Genomic DNA, 14,618 nt, shown 5'->3' on the forward strand with positions numbered 1-14,618 from the left:
ACTCCAGGAGTTGTAGAGGTGCCCTTGCTATATATGACATGTGCTGAGTCTTTATAAAATTTAATGAAGCTCTGGCCTTATGAGTCCTTAAGGCTCATGAAAGACCTAAATCCCAAGTATTAGGTTGGTGCATAATTATTGCAGCTTTTTCTTCAACAAATTTTATTCAACAAAAACAATCACAACATTTAACAGAAACATCTTTAAATGATTATTCCGGGGTATATTCACCATCTACTTCAATTACTGCTTGGCGTTTTGTTTAAAGTTTTGTTGAATAAAATTTATTGAAAAAAAGCTGCAATAGTTATGCACCAACCTAATACAATATAATACACATATGTAAAATAGATACATGAATAAACATGACAGTGTTGTGCTTATATTCTCCTTATTTCTTGCAGGAAACGAGATCTACGGACTATATTCAAGTCATTTCATCAAGAACGTGATGGTTATACCAGTAAAGAATCCATTTTGGAAAAATTAACCGAAATGAGAATCAACAATGCACAGGCTTTGGTCGATCAAATGGAAATTGGGGTTGACGATGGTGGACTTGTCTCCTATGAAAACTTTTTACGAGTCTACTTCAAAAGCAAGCAAGAAACTCATTCCTAAAACAAGAATACAGAAGTATTTTTGGTATTTAGTGGCACTTTATAAGCAAATTGTGCTCAAGAGCCCAATCAAGAAGTGACCCTGGAGAATATTATAGTCACAGTCATCAAAATATGAAGGATCACATCACATGGATGGGTAAAAATACTGTAACAAACTCACGCTTGTCTTTGACCTACCATTCCTCTTCAATGATGATTCTTTCTCTCTTTCTGTGACCTAATCCATTTTTTAAATACCTGAATCACATGGTTCTAACCCTAGTCAGGTTTTCTTCAACTAACATTATTTGTTCTCAATCGAAACTCATTTAAATTGCATCTAAGATCCTATTCCTGTCTATCGTAATCTTCCAATCAAACATTTGTCAACAAAAAATTCTCATCAATTTATCTTGATCTCCTTTGTTTTGGAATAAGGACAATTTTTGTGTTGGTGTTTTTGTTTAATCTTTTCTTCCATGGAACTCAATGCCATAATTAGTAATCTCACAGAAATTCTCTCTGGCAGCATTTAAATTTCACTCCAAATAAGATCCCTGTCTCCCTCAGAGCACTAGTTTTCTCGAATGACTTCCCTATCTGTGTTTATCAACTTGAAATTATTCAAGAGGAACATTTATGGCATCAATTTTGACAATCTTAGAAAATCTTTGAGAAAAAGACAGAGACAAAATAGAAAAGAAAAGCACACATTCCAAGAATGTCTTCTAAATGGTAATTATGTTTTTCTCTGTAAAAATGTCTTGCTTCATAAAATGTTAAATTCTGTTTAGTTTATTCACTTTGACTTTTGTCATGCTGGCAATTTTTGAAATTGTTAGTATGGTACTCTACATGATTACTTATGCATAGAAATTTTAAGATCTTCATAAAAAATAATTGAAAAAAAAAATGACCGGAGATGTGGGTTCAGGTCCCACGAATAGCCTTCAACATTTTCAGTCTAAAAGGGTTTTTCAGTTCAATGTTTATATGCTAGTATTTATAGATTTATGTGTTCTTTGAGATCCACTATTTCAAAAAGAATTATTTCATGTTCTCTCAAAAGTTTATACAAAACTTCTTACTACATCGAAGTTAAATATATATATTCTTATGCATCTTCTTTGTTCCTCAATTTAAATTTCAAATTTATAATCGTATGCTGTCCCTGGATCGTGTCGGTAGTGTGGAGAGGATCTGAGAGGTGCCATCCAAGCTTCAGTACACCTAAAATTCTAGGCTGTGCCATTGCCAGCAAGGTGACGTTTCAATGCCCAGCTGAGTAGGAGGATACTGTGGTAAGCATGGAAGCTGCAAGCACATACCCAGGTGAGGTCAGCAATGGGTGCAATAACCTCATGCACAAGCATTGCTGGATTTTGCATGGACGTGGACAATGGTCTGTGATGGTCTTCCTCGGTCACAAGTGGATAGTCATCATCATCATCATGTCTATGCATGTATGTGGGGGGCAGGATGGACGTGAGTTTGTGTCTCCTTGTCTGGACCTTGCAAGAGTGTCGTCATCATACATTGATGTCCTTCATTTCCAATCTTCCATGAAAATATGTCTAGCCATGGGGAAACATGTTACCTTTGCTTGGAAACAAACGAGGATTGGTGACAGGAAGAGCATCCAGCCATAGAATAATATCTCGATATTTTCCATCTGATCTATGCATGGAAAAGTGGATGTTAAAACAATGATGATGATGATGATGATTATGACGATGGTGGTGATGATGATGATGATGAATGGTTCTCATCCTATTATGGACTGTTTTAATTTCAGAAGTGATGATAACAGCAACAAAAGAGAATATTGAAGTTTAAAAAAAGGAAAAATAAAAAAAAAACCATTATCTTAATAAAAATATTTATTTTGAAGTTTCATGTAAATTTCAAATAAAAATTTTAAATATTTTTATATTTGTCTTGTGATGTGTGTGTGTGTGTGTTTGTATGTGTTTTTGTGTATGTGTGTTGTGTGTGTGATTTATATAAAATGTAAAAATGTCAACAACATTAGAATATCATTCTGTTTTTTGGGCCAATTTTGGAAGCCCTGCAACAATTTGATCTTCGATTCCACATTCATTGGTGCCTCTCTTGATCTTGAAAAATCCTGAAAAAAAAGATTTACAGGATAAACATAAAAAAAAAATAATAATAATTGATAAATATTTACATATTTTTTTTTAAATCAAATTTCTTCCCCCATTTCACAGAAACACATCTTCTGAATAAAAGAAAACATTTATTAGAAAGAATTTATTAAAACAGCTGTCATTATTCAGCTAGTCTAAGGAGGCAAGGTGGGAGACTCGTTAGCACACCTGACAAAATGCTAAGTGGCATTTCGTTCGTCTTTATATTCATCATCATCATCATTTAACGTCTGTTTTCCATGCTGGCATGGGTTGGACGGTTTGACTGAGGTCTGGAGAGCGAGTGACTGCACCAGGTTCCAATCTGATCTGGCAGTATTTCTACAGCTGGATACCCTTCCTAATGCCAACCACTCTGAGAGTGTAGTGTATGCTTTTTACATGCCATTGGCATGGGAGCCAGTCAGGGGTTACTGGCATCGACCACATTCGGATGGTGCTTTTTATGTACCACCAGCACAGGAGCCAGTCAGGGGTCACTGGCCACAGCTATGATATTGGTTTTACTTGACTCAACAGGTCTTCTCAAGCATATCATATCGCCTGACACATCAGGGGTACTCTTAACTAGGCCAGACGTGCATGACTGCAATCTGAGTTCAAATTCCACCAAGGTAGACTTTGCCTTTCTTCCTTTCAGGATTGATAAAATAAGCACCAGTTGAATACTAGGGTTGATGTAATCAACTTACCCCTCCCCTAGCCTTGTGCCAAAATTTGAAATCAATATTAGGATGATTTGTACACAAAACAATAACTGAAAATATTTTCAAAAATTCTATAAAACTTATAAAGAATTTGCAACCACATAGAAACTACAAAGAAAAATCATTAAAGAAATTTTGTTTGAATGTTAAATACCTTTATCTCCCCAATCAGGGTTCCAAGAATTAGCCACAAGCCAATATGGAGTACCTTGCTCAACGCCCCAACCTAAAACCTTCACAGCATGGCCACCCATAAATTCTCCTTCTTCGTGTTGGTAAACACCTGTTATGAATAGAAACAGAGAATAATGGTACGGTCAGCTGAAATGGAGAGACTAGAACTGTTAGCTGGTTTCTGCTTTCATATTTCTCAATGGTTGAATCAGGGAGAAGGGGCCAGCATCCATTACTCTGCAAGTCTTTGATTGCTCAGCCTGAGCATCCGTAAGTTAGCATCGAAAGAAACTACATTTGGTGGTGAAGACAATTCTAGATGGAACTGGTACTCTGGCAAATAGGTGAATGAGTAAAGAGGTTAACGTAGGTTCTGATCAGTTGGAATAGGAACCAAGGAGAGGAGGGCAGATATATGACTTAGCTGTCTGATTAACGTGGAGGTGCAATGGCCCAGTGGTTAGGGCAGCGGACTCGTGGTCATAGGATCGCAGTTTCGATTCCCAGACCGGGCATTGTGAGTGTTTATTGAGCGAAAACACCTAAAGCTCCACAAGGCTCCGGCAGGGGACAGTGGTGAACCCTGCTGTACTCTTCCACCACAACTTTCTCTCACTCTTACTTCTTGTTTCTGTTGTGCCTGTAATTCAAAGGGTCAGCCTTGTCACTCTGTGTCACGCTGAATATCCCCGAGAACTACGCTAAGGGTACACGTGTCTGTGGAGTGCTCAGCCAATTGCACGTTAATTTCATGAGCAGGCTGTTCCATTGATCAGATCAACTGGGACCCTCGACGTCGTAAGCGATGGAGTGTCAGTTTATGTATATATGTCTGATTAACAAGTAAAACAAAATATCAATTATTTCTCTCTAAGATACAAGAAATTGGTTGCCATGAGTGCAATGGATAAATAAAGTGCTGACGTCCTCCGGAAAGGCCTCTGTAGCACAGCCTCCTTCTTGAAAGACACTGCCTTGTTTCACATGAGTGAAATACAAACATGTACTAATTAAAGAATTGATTTAAAATATATATATAAATGAATGGAAATCCAATTAACCTTTTGTTAAAATACACAGCAATTATTGCAATTAATTTTTGAAATAATGAATTTAATAAAATAACTTTGTCATTCTGGCAGAATCCTAAGTGCACATGACAAAATAGTGAGAGGTGGTCACTTATGATCCTTTATGCTCTGAATCTTCATTGAGGTCAACTTTGCCTTCCTCCCTTTTGAAGTCGATAAAATAAGTACCAGTTGACCACTGGGGTCAGTGCAATCGACTTTCATCCTTCTCCCAGACTTGCTGGCCTTGCATCAAAATGGGAAAGCATTATTATTATTATTTTGGTTTGCCTCAGATTCAGTCTTTTATTCCTGGCAGGATTCCAGTGGGAAGCAGGGCAGGGAACTGGCAGAATCATTAGCATGTCAGGCAAAATGCTTAGTGGTACTCTGTCCGTCTCCACACTTTGAGTTCAAGTTTCACCGGGGTCAACTTTGTTTCTCATCCTTTCAGGGTAAATAAAATAAGTACCAGTTGAGGGCTGGGGTTGATGCAATCGACTAGTCCCTTTCCCACAAATTTCAGGCCTTGTACCAATAGCAGAAAGGATTATTATTATTATTACTATTATTATTATTATCATTAAGGCGGCGAGCTGGAAGAATCGTTAGCGTGCTAAACGAAATGCTTAGCAGTATTTTGCCCGTTGCTCTGTTCTGAGTTCAAATTCCACCAAGGTCGACTTTGCCTTTCATCCTTTCAGGGTCGATAAATTAAGAATCAGTTGACCACTGGGGTCAACGCAATTGAGTTGCCTCCTCCCCCAAAATTTCAGGCCTTGAACCAAAATCAAAAAAGGACAACCAAAGAAAACAGAATGAAATATCTTTTGTCACCTGATTTATATGTAAGGAAATCTTTGTAAACTGAGAAAGCTGCCTCAACGGGGCCATTGGTCAGTATTTCCTGCCGAATGCTCTTTTCATCATTGTCCACAGCGTAAGAGTTATGTCCTGGAATTAGAAGAGATTCAGATATCATTTTGGTTTAGACATATCAAAGGAGACATAAATTATGGGATTTAAATTAAGACATGGGAAAAACAAGACTATGGACTCCATACATAACTCTGTGCATGTGTGTGTGTGTGTGTGTGTTTTGAGAAGGGCAATATCACTAGGGGACAGGGTAGATAGGTGTCCGGGAAGAACAGACAAGGGGTAGTATATGAATGGAGGAGAGAGAGGTGGGAGGAGAGTCAATGGAAGTTAGAAAGGGAGAGGAGTTAATGCTGCGTTGGTGCAGAATTATTGCAGCTTTTTTTTTCAACAAAAACATCTTTAAATGATGGTCTGGCTATCTGCCAAGCAAATGGGAAGCAGTAATTGAAGGAGATGGTGAATATGCTCCGGAATAATCATTTAAAGATGTTTTTGTTATGTGTTATTGTTTTTTGTTGAAAAAAAAAACTGCAATAATTCTGCACCAACCCAATAAGAGGGTGGAGAAGGGGAGGAGCTACAAGAGAAGTCAATGGTAGGAAGAGGAGGCATTGAGAGAGAGAGAGAGGGAGTGCTAGAGTAGTAAAGGGAGAGAGGAGTTGAGAGAGGGGGGGCAAAAAGAAGGGAGTCAGTAAAAGATTGAGGGGTCAGCAGGAAACAGAACGGAGTGAGTCAACAGGGACAGAGTAGGGGTCAGGGATTAGTTGAGAATAAGGAAGGGAATTGAATGGAGGAAGAGATAATAGCAATATGAAAGTTTGCCTGCCAACCATGTGGTCTTGGGTTCAGTCCCGCTGTGTGGCACCTTGCACAAGTGTCTTCTTCTACAGCATTGGGTCAACCAAAGCCTTTGTGAGGGGATTTGGTAGAGGGAAACTGAAAGAAGCCTGATATATATATACATAGATATGCATGCTTGTGTACTTTTGTCTAGAGAGTGTGTGATGGGTGTAAACGAGTGAGGATGCTTATCTATGATAAACGTGTCTGGCCACAGGTAAATATTACCTGTGGCTGGAAACAGGTAAGGATTAATGACATGGGGAGCATGTAGTCAAAGGAAATCTGCCCCAGTAAATTTCATGCAACTGATGCAAAAATCGAAAAGAAGGCATTAAACGAATGAATGATAATGGAAGTGGTAATCCGAAGAAAGAGGCTTTCACCAGATGTACACACCATAATGTTTGTCATTTTCATAAGTCATATTGTATCCCTGTTCACAATGTCTTTCACATGCTGGGGTTGGCAATTCTCCCTTACAAGGGTTCAGTTTCCCAGGAACATGATGGTCACAGGCTGGTATTTTATACGGTTGGCAACCCTGCAAGAAAAATATTGAGGAAAATCATTAAAAGAGATGCACATAATGTCATGGAGTTGAGATAACATTGGTAATCATCATCATCATCATTATCACTATCATTTAACATTTCAGGTTCCATGTTGGCATGAATTGGATGGTTTGACAGAATTCAATGGGTCCAAGGACTGCATCATTCTCCAGACGTCTGCCTTGGTGTGGTTTCTATGGCTGGAGACCCTTTTTAATGCCAACTGCTTTACAGCATGGACTGGGAGCTTTATCCATGCTACTGGCGCTAATGAGGTTGCCATGCAGCCTGCAAGACTATGAACCCTGAGGGAGGGTTGGCCAGCTTTATTTTTTGGGGATGAGGGGTGGGTTAAAATATTGGGGCGGTGGGGTGGAAGAGCTCCATGGTTAGGGGAGGGAGAGAATGATCAGTAGAAACTGCAAAGAGATAGATATTAGAGATGAAGAGTCCAGGTGACCCCCACAAAGCACAAGGTGAGTAAAAGTGGGTGGGTGGGTGGGTGTCTTGCAAGATTATATGAGGAGTTGAGGGGATGGGGAGGCAGCCTGCAAGTGTAAAAAAAAAAAGTTGGGGTCCTGGTGAATGGTGATGACTGATGAGTTGGGGAAGATAAAGGGATGCAGAAGGGAGCAAAAAGGACCTGGCCGTGTGGTAAAGAAGCATCGGATTCCAGGTTTGATGGTGCCACATGACATCTTTGGCCTTTTACTTTTGCTTTGGGTCAACCAAAGTCTTGAGAATGAAATTTGATAAACAGAAACTTCCTGTAATGTAGGAGTCTAGCAAAAGACTAATTAGGGGTAAGCGCCAGGCTTAAACAAAATAAATACTACAGTACTTATTTGTTCAACTGAATCCCTTCAAAGTGGTGCCCCAGCATGGCCACAGTCCAATGACTAAAACAAATAAAAGGTAAAAGATATCGAGTGTTATAAATGCTTTCAAGGTAGCAAGCTGGCAGGATCATTGTCATCATTGTTTAATGTCCATCTTCCATGCTGGCATAGAAGATGGCCATCGCTGACCAAATGCTTAGCAGCACTTGTTCCAGCTTCAAATTCTGCTAAGGTCAACTTTGCCTTTCATACTTCCAGGTTGAATGAAATGAGAACCAGTTAAGCACTGGGGTCACTTGCCCACACCCAAACTTCAGGCTTTGAGCCTTATAACACAAAGAACTATGATAAATGTTTTATCCAACGAATCCAGGGGTTTGTTCTATCTACATCAATGTGGTAACTCAGAAAAGAATTTACAAGCAAGAACAAGCACAAAATAATATTCTATTCTACTCTGAGCACACAGCACAATATTTTTGGGGAAGGGGCCAGTCAATTAGATCAACCCCAGTATGCAACTGGTACTTAATTTATTGACCCTGAAAGGATGAAAGGCAAAGTCGACTTCAGCAGAAACACAAAACAATATTACAAAGTGAATGTATTGTTGTGAAGAAAAGGAAAGAAATATCATATTTCAAACCTATCTGTTATTGAAGACAGAAGGGTGATGGTCAAGTGGTTAGGGTGGTGCACACATGATCGCAAGAGTGTGGTTTCAATTCTTGGATAGGACAGTGCATGGTGTTCTTGAAAGGAAAACACTTGCTCCAGTCCACTCGGCTGTAAAATGGGTCACCCTGTGATGAACTGGTGTCCAATTCGAGGGCAATGTTATGATCTTGGCCCCTAATAAGCCATGGAAACTGAATAATCGACCCTGCAAGTCCAAGGACTCAAGACAATAATGACCAGGAGGTTTAATAATGATGACGATGATGTAATTAGACTGATGAAAGGTTTTTACCTGTTTGCTCTTATATGGTCCACCAGTGACGATGCCTCTAGATTTAAAATAGTCCCAAGCAGCAGAAGGGAATCCACCGTTACAACTGCAAAATCATAAAAGATTAGTCTTATTATTTATTTTCCTTTGTCTAAAGTTATTCTCTTAAATTACTACAATAATGCTTTCAGGAAAATGGTATTTCTTTTGCATCATGTTCCTCAGAAGCTTCTCCTCAACACCTAATAACAGAAGAAGCCATTCTTCAATTCATGGGGAAAAAAAAGACAGGTATGACTGGTGCCCCAAACACGTAGTTTTGATTCAGTCTCACTGAGTGACATCTTGGGCAAGTGTCTTCTACTAAAGCATGAGACCAACCAAAACCTTCTGAGTGGATTTGGTAAATGGAGACTGAAAGAAGCCCATCGTATATATATATGTGTCTGTGTGTGTGTGTCCCCTGTCCCTGTACATTTTTAAAGACCAATGGAATAACAAAAAGATCCATTACTTAAAAAACAGATAAAGGTTGCTTTGAAGACAGAAAAAGTATCCAACTAGAAAATTCTACATCAAATAAATCTCCAACACACCCAAGCTAGCATGGAAAAATTTCATCATCATCATTTAACATCCATGTTCCATGCTGATATGGTTTGGACAATTCAAGAGGATGTGACAAGCTTGAGGGTAGTGTTGGTCTCCAGTGTGTCTGTTTTGGCAAAGTTTCTACAGCTGGAGGCCCTTCCTGATGCCAACCATTTTACAGAGTGTCTGCTGGGTGGTTTTTTTTTATTTTTTCGTTTTGGGGCATCAGCACCGGTGGGGTGACCAAGTAACTCACAAGACACAAGCTTTGTGCAAAGCATAGAGAGGCTAAAGTAGAAACGAGGAAAAGGTGTCGTGCTGTCGAGGAGGCATGTGGGTACCCCAGTTGGAAAGGAAGAAAGTACAATGGAGAGGAGATACCCTCAAAGTACAACAAACAAATAGCAGAGAAGGAAATGAAACTTACCCATTACCACAGCTCTCACAGCAAGTCATCAAGTCTTCAATGGAAATATGAGCATTCGCTTGGCCTCCGGAATGGATACAGATTCTGTCAGACATAGCTTCAGCGGCAGCAGCAGCCTGCAACATGACAGAACAAGGAGGGATCTTCTTATTTAGGGAGCACAATTTGAAATTTCAGTTCCAACTCACAGACAAATGGTCTCAGAACAAATCACTTACATATATACTTAAGTGGTGGTCACTCTACTTAGCTTTAACAACAGGAGAAATGTCATAAAAAGCAGTGGGTAGCAATTAGGGGTCAGTACACTTACCCAACAAGAGCCGCAGTTTCCTTGGTCTCTAACTTCTTTGAGTGTTTCGCAAGCAGGCCACTGTTCACGAGAATCAAATGAATCAGGAAGAGGACCACCCATCTCAAGAACTGGTGGTCTCAGATGGGGCAGATGCAACTTGGAATCGGGTAAAACACCCATCAGTCTTTTGATGTCTTTTAAGTCAGTCCAGCCAAAGTTATCTTGAGCCTAGAATTGGAAAGAGAAAAGAACTTTAGACACTGCATAGCAAACCTATCCAACCCATGCAAGCAAGGAAAACAAAAACCAAAAAGAAATTTTCAATGATTTGAATGACCGCATAGCACATAAAAAGCCCCATCTGAATGTGGTCGATGCTAGTGCCGCCTGACTGGCTCCCGTGCTGGTGACACGTAAAAAGCACCCACTACACTCTCGGAGTGGTTGGCATTAGGAAGGGCATCCAGCTGTAGAAACTTTGCCAGATCAGATTGGAGCCTGGTGCAGCCTCCTGGCTTGCCAGTCCTCAGTAAACTGTCCTTCCCATGCCAGTATGGAAAATGGATGCTAAATGATGATGATGGATGATGATGATGATGACGATGATGATGACGATGACAATGATATAGATAGATAGATAGATATTGGCTTGTAAAGTGGAGGATGTCGGTGGTGATGGTGGTCATCATCATCATCATTTAACATCCGTTTTTTTATGCTGGCATGGGTTGGACGGTTTGACTGAGGACTGGCAGAGTTTCTACAGCTGGATGCCCTTCCTAACGCCAACCACTCCGAGAGTGTAGTGGGTGCTTTTTACGTGGCACCGGCACGGGAGTCAGTCAAGCGGCACTGGCATCAACCACATTTGGACGGTGCTTTTTATGTGCCACTGGCACGGGGAGCCACTCAGGTGTATTAGGTGGTTTCAGCAATTATAGATAGATGACAAAAGAGTGAATGAGACAGACAGACAGATGACAGAGATAGAAAAACAAGCAGACCAACAGATAGACTGATAGAGAGATAAAGAGTGAAGAGCCACTTACGTCCCATGTTGTCTGAAGGCTGTTAATTTTCTGCACCATCGGTGAAAGAGGGGTCATCTTCTCCATGTTCACCACAGTGTAACCAGACACCATGGTCACCAACAATGTGGCAGCTAAGATTTGTGTTCGAAACACCATATTGAGACTTGTCTGAAATGAGAACAAGACAAAGCTATTAATCGATTAAGGTACACTCTCCCCTTTTGCATTTCCTCCATCTTCTTTCCCCACTTTCATCTTAGTCCTCCTCTAATCTTCCTCTTCTCTATCCCCTTTATTGCTCTGCGTGAATGGAAGCCATGCACAACAGCGAGGACAGCTTTTGTTTTGTAGGTTCAAGTCCCATAGGTAGCCTTCAATTTTTTCTACCAAAAGGGATTTTTAACCCAATATTTATACATGCTGTTATTCATAGCTTTATCTACTTCAAGTTTCAACCATTAAAAAAATGAATTACAACAAATTGAAACTGTGAGGAATCCTTTCTGTCACTGGTTTGCAATTGGGGTCTCATGACATCCGAGGAGAGGAGTTGTCAGCAGATGGGTAGCAGGGCTACAACTGAATTGACGAGGTTTTCTCTATGGGCTTCAGACATTTTCTAAGGCACTCGTGAAAGGCACATGTGCCAGTGACGCATAAACAGCACCCAGTACACTCTGTAAAGTCGTTGGCATTAGAAAGGACATCCAGCTATAGAAATCAAGCCAAAACAGACAACTGGGGGGGGGGGGGGGTCTGGTGCAGTCCTCTGGCTTTGCCAGCTCTGGTCAAATTGTCCAACCCATGCCAGCAAGAACACTGATGTTAAATGATGGTGATGTCTTTGTGGGTCATTGTGTTCAGAAAGCATTTAGTGTCATGGTTTGTGCTTTGGTTTTAGCTTAGATAATCATTGCCAGTGATGGAAAGAGGGAGAGGTAAGGATACTTTTATTATCTTTTGGCTACTTTCAGTCATGAGTCTGTGGCCATGCTGGGGCACCACCTTCAAAGGTTTAGCTGAACAAATTGGCTCCAGGACTTTGTTGAAATCTGCTTATTTCATCAGTTTCTTTTGCAGAGATGTAAACAAACCAACACCAGTTGTCAAACAGTGGGAGGACAATCACACACACATGAATATATATACATACACCAGGCTTCCTTACAATTTCCATCTAAGGTGCCATGCTGTGGAACTGAACCCCACAAACGACTTGGTTGCAAAGTGAGTTTCTTAACCACAAAACCATGCCGATATAAGATGAGAGCAAACGTCAAAAAAGAAACTCAAATGTGAGCCGTTACAGAAAAGAAATTGCTGTTCCTTGGTCATGCAGGAGGATCACCAGTTTTACTCTGGAGCTATGGGATCAATGCAATCATGTTGTGCGCCTTAAGCATAGAGAGGTGGGATAAAGAGGCACAGGTGTGGCTGTGTGGTAACAAGTTTACTTCCCAACCAAATGGTTTGGGGTTCAGTTCCATTGCATGGTATCTTGGGAAAGTGTTTTCTGCAATAGCTCTGGGCCAACCAAAACCTTGTGAGTAGATTAAATAAACAGAAACCAAAAGAAGCTTGTTGAATGTCTATTACACATATGCATAACATATGGTATAATTATAAACAGGGAAAATTTTAGCCATTTCTTCACATACTGAAGAAATGGTGAACAATCTTAATTGATTTTTTAACCTTATTGGGTTCTCATCATAGGCGTCTACATCATTCTGACAAGTCTCCAGAGAAACAAGCAGCCTAATTGTTTATATACTTAACAAATGCAGCATTTACTCTATGAAGGAGTCCTTAATAAGCATACGGAAAATGCTTAACACTCTATAAATACCAGCAGCCTGTCAACGGGGATCTTAGTCCACACAGTATCAAGGTATGATATAATATATATGTAACATATGGTATAATATATACACATACACACACACATATGAATGTGTATGTGTGTGTGTGCATACATACATATGTATATGAATGTGTGTGTGTGTATGCATGTATTACTGACTCATTGCCTTGACATCACATGATAGTCATGGGTGTCACCATCATGCAGGCAGTATCCTTTGTTTTTAACCTTCCAAGACAGATTTGGTCATGGACAGATATTAGCTTACCTGGAAACAGGTGAGAGTTGAAGAAGGGAGACCATCTGGCCCCAGAAAATCTACCTCAACAAATTCTGTCTGGCCCACGCAAGTATGGAAAAGTGGACTTTTAAAATGACAATGATGATGCTGATGACAACATAGGGTGAGGTGGTCACAGAAATGTTGGATACCACTGATCTATGTGGTTACATAACCTGCTAGAAATGGCAGTCAAATCTCCTGTAAATCATCTCCTACTGTCTTGGAAAAGACTCATTTAATTAACGTAATCCAGGCTAGATTACAGAATGCCTTTGATCAGATTGGCTTGACTAGGACGACCAGGGGCTAAACAACAACAACAAAACACTAGATGGAGCTTTGTCATGGTCATCTGATCTGCTAGAAATAGCAACTCCCTCAAATTTCACCCATTTATCCTTATACGATATGAAATACATTTTAGATAACATAGCACATTTAATGATATAAAAGACACATGGGCATCATATTAGAAACACCCCAACATCAGCAGCAGATATCCAGGAGAAAATGTTTTTAGTACAATAAAGCATTCAACATTGATCAAAGTTTGCAGTTAGGGCCTGTGATGAATTTTTTGGAGAAAAAAGTACATTTTATATGCCATCAAACATGGCAGTCTTATCACCACCACCACCGCCGCCGCCGCCACCACCACCACCACCACTGTTGTGAATGTCACTGTGAGAAACACCCGTAAATCAATTCAGAATCTAAACTTAAAACTTCAGACACAGATAAAGACAAGACTGCATGAACAGTTTAAATAGGTTCCAGTATTTTTCAGGTCATCACGAGATAAAGTTATTCTTAAAACAACAACACTTGACTGAAGTCAGCACACACATTCAAAACTGAAGGAGATTTACTACTTTCTATGTGTGTGGCTGTGTGTATATATATATATGTATGTATACATGTATATATATATATATATAGGTTCAAAATTGTATGTGGCACTTAAGTTTAGGCACCAGAATACAGTATGGTATTATCCAAACAATTCCAAAAACAAAGTGATCAAAAATCAAAAAAAGCAACATGAATTTTAAAGGTTATTGCAGTAACGCACGTTTCATGCAACTCCATTTATTTAAGTAATGCGAGCATTACATTAAATGCAAAATGCAGAGCAATCCTCAGCTGCACAAGGATAGGGAAAATTTACTGAAAGTTTACTTTCAGCAGAAAGGACATATTACTATTGTAGCAACATTTAAAATCTAAGTGGGAAAGAAGAATACATAAAAAAACCATCTTGACATATCCAAGGCTAGCAGGCTAAATAGCCTTTCCCACTTAGATTTTAAATGTTGCCACAATAGTAATATGTCCATTC

General features: G+C 39.8%; 2 protein-coding genes across 4 annotated transcripts in view; one reads left to right on the forward strand and one right to left on the reverse strand.

Annotated features, from left to right (window-relative positions):
* The window catches only part of LOC106873644 (neo-calmodulin), a 19,226-nt gene extending 16,694 nt beyond the window's left edge, over positions 1-2,532 (forward strand). The window contains exon 4 of the mRNA XM_014921092.3: positions 405-2,532. Coding sequence (XP_014776578.1) covers positions 405-621 — 217 coding nt within the window. The 3' untranslated portion in view covers positions 622-2,532. The remainder of the gene's footprint in view (positions 1-404) is intronic.
* The window catches only part of LOC106873643 (cathepsin B), a 27,397-nt gene continuing 15,243 nt past the window's right edge, over positions 2,465-14,618 (reverse strand). For all 3 annotated transcript variants that reach the window (XM_014921090.3, XM_089351703.1, XM_089351704.1), the window contains 8 exons: positions 11,151-11,300; positions 10,120-10,329; positions 9,807-9,922; positions 8,810-8,894; positions 6,846-6,990; positions 5,562-5,678; positions 3,635-3,763; positions 2,465-2,730 (listed from right to left, as the gene is read on the reverse strand). In XM_014921090.3, coding sequence (XP_014776576.2) covers positions 2,639-2,730; positions 3,635-3,763; positions 5,562-5,678; positions 6,846-6,990; positions 8,810-8,894; positions 9,807-9,922; positions 10,120-10,329; positions 11,151-11,288 — 1,032 coding nt within the window. In that variant the 5' untranslated portion in view covers positions 11,289-11,300 and the 3' untranslated portion in view covers positions 2,465-2,638. The remainder of the gene's footprint in view (positions 2,731-3,634; positions 3,764-5,561; positions 5,679-6,845; positions 6,991-8,809; positions 8,895-9,806; positions 9,923-10,119; positions 10,330-11,150; positions 11,301-14,618) is intronic.

Source organism: Octopus bimaculoides, chromosome 4, assembly GCF_046866305.1.
Source record: "Octopus bimaculoides isolate indiv1 chromosome 4, ASM4686630v1, whole genome shotgun sequence".
NCBI classification, from domain to species: Eukaryota; Metazoa; Mollusca; class Cephalopoda; order Octopoda; family Octopodidae; genus Octopus; species Octopus bimaculoides.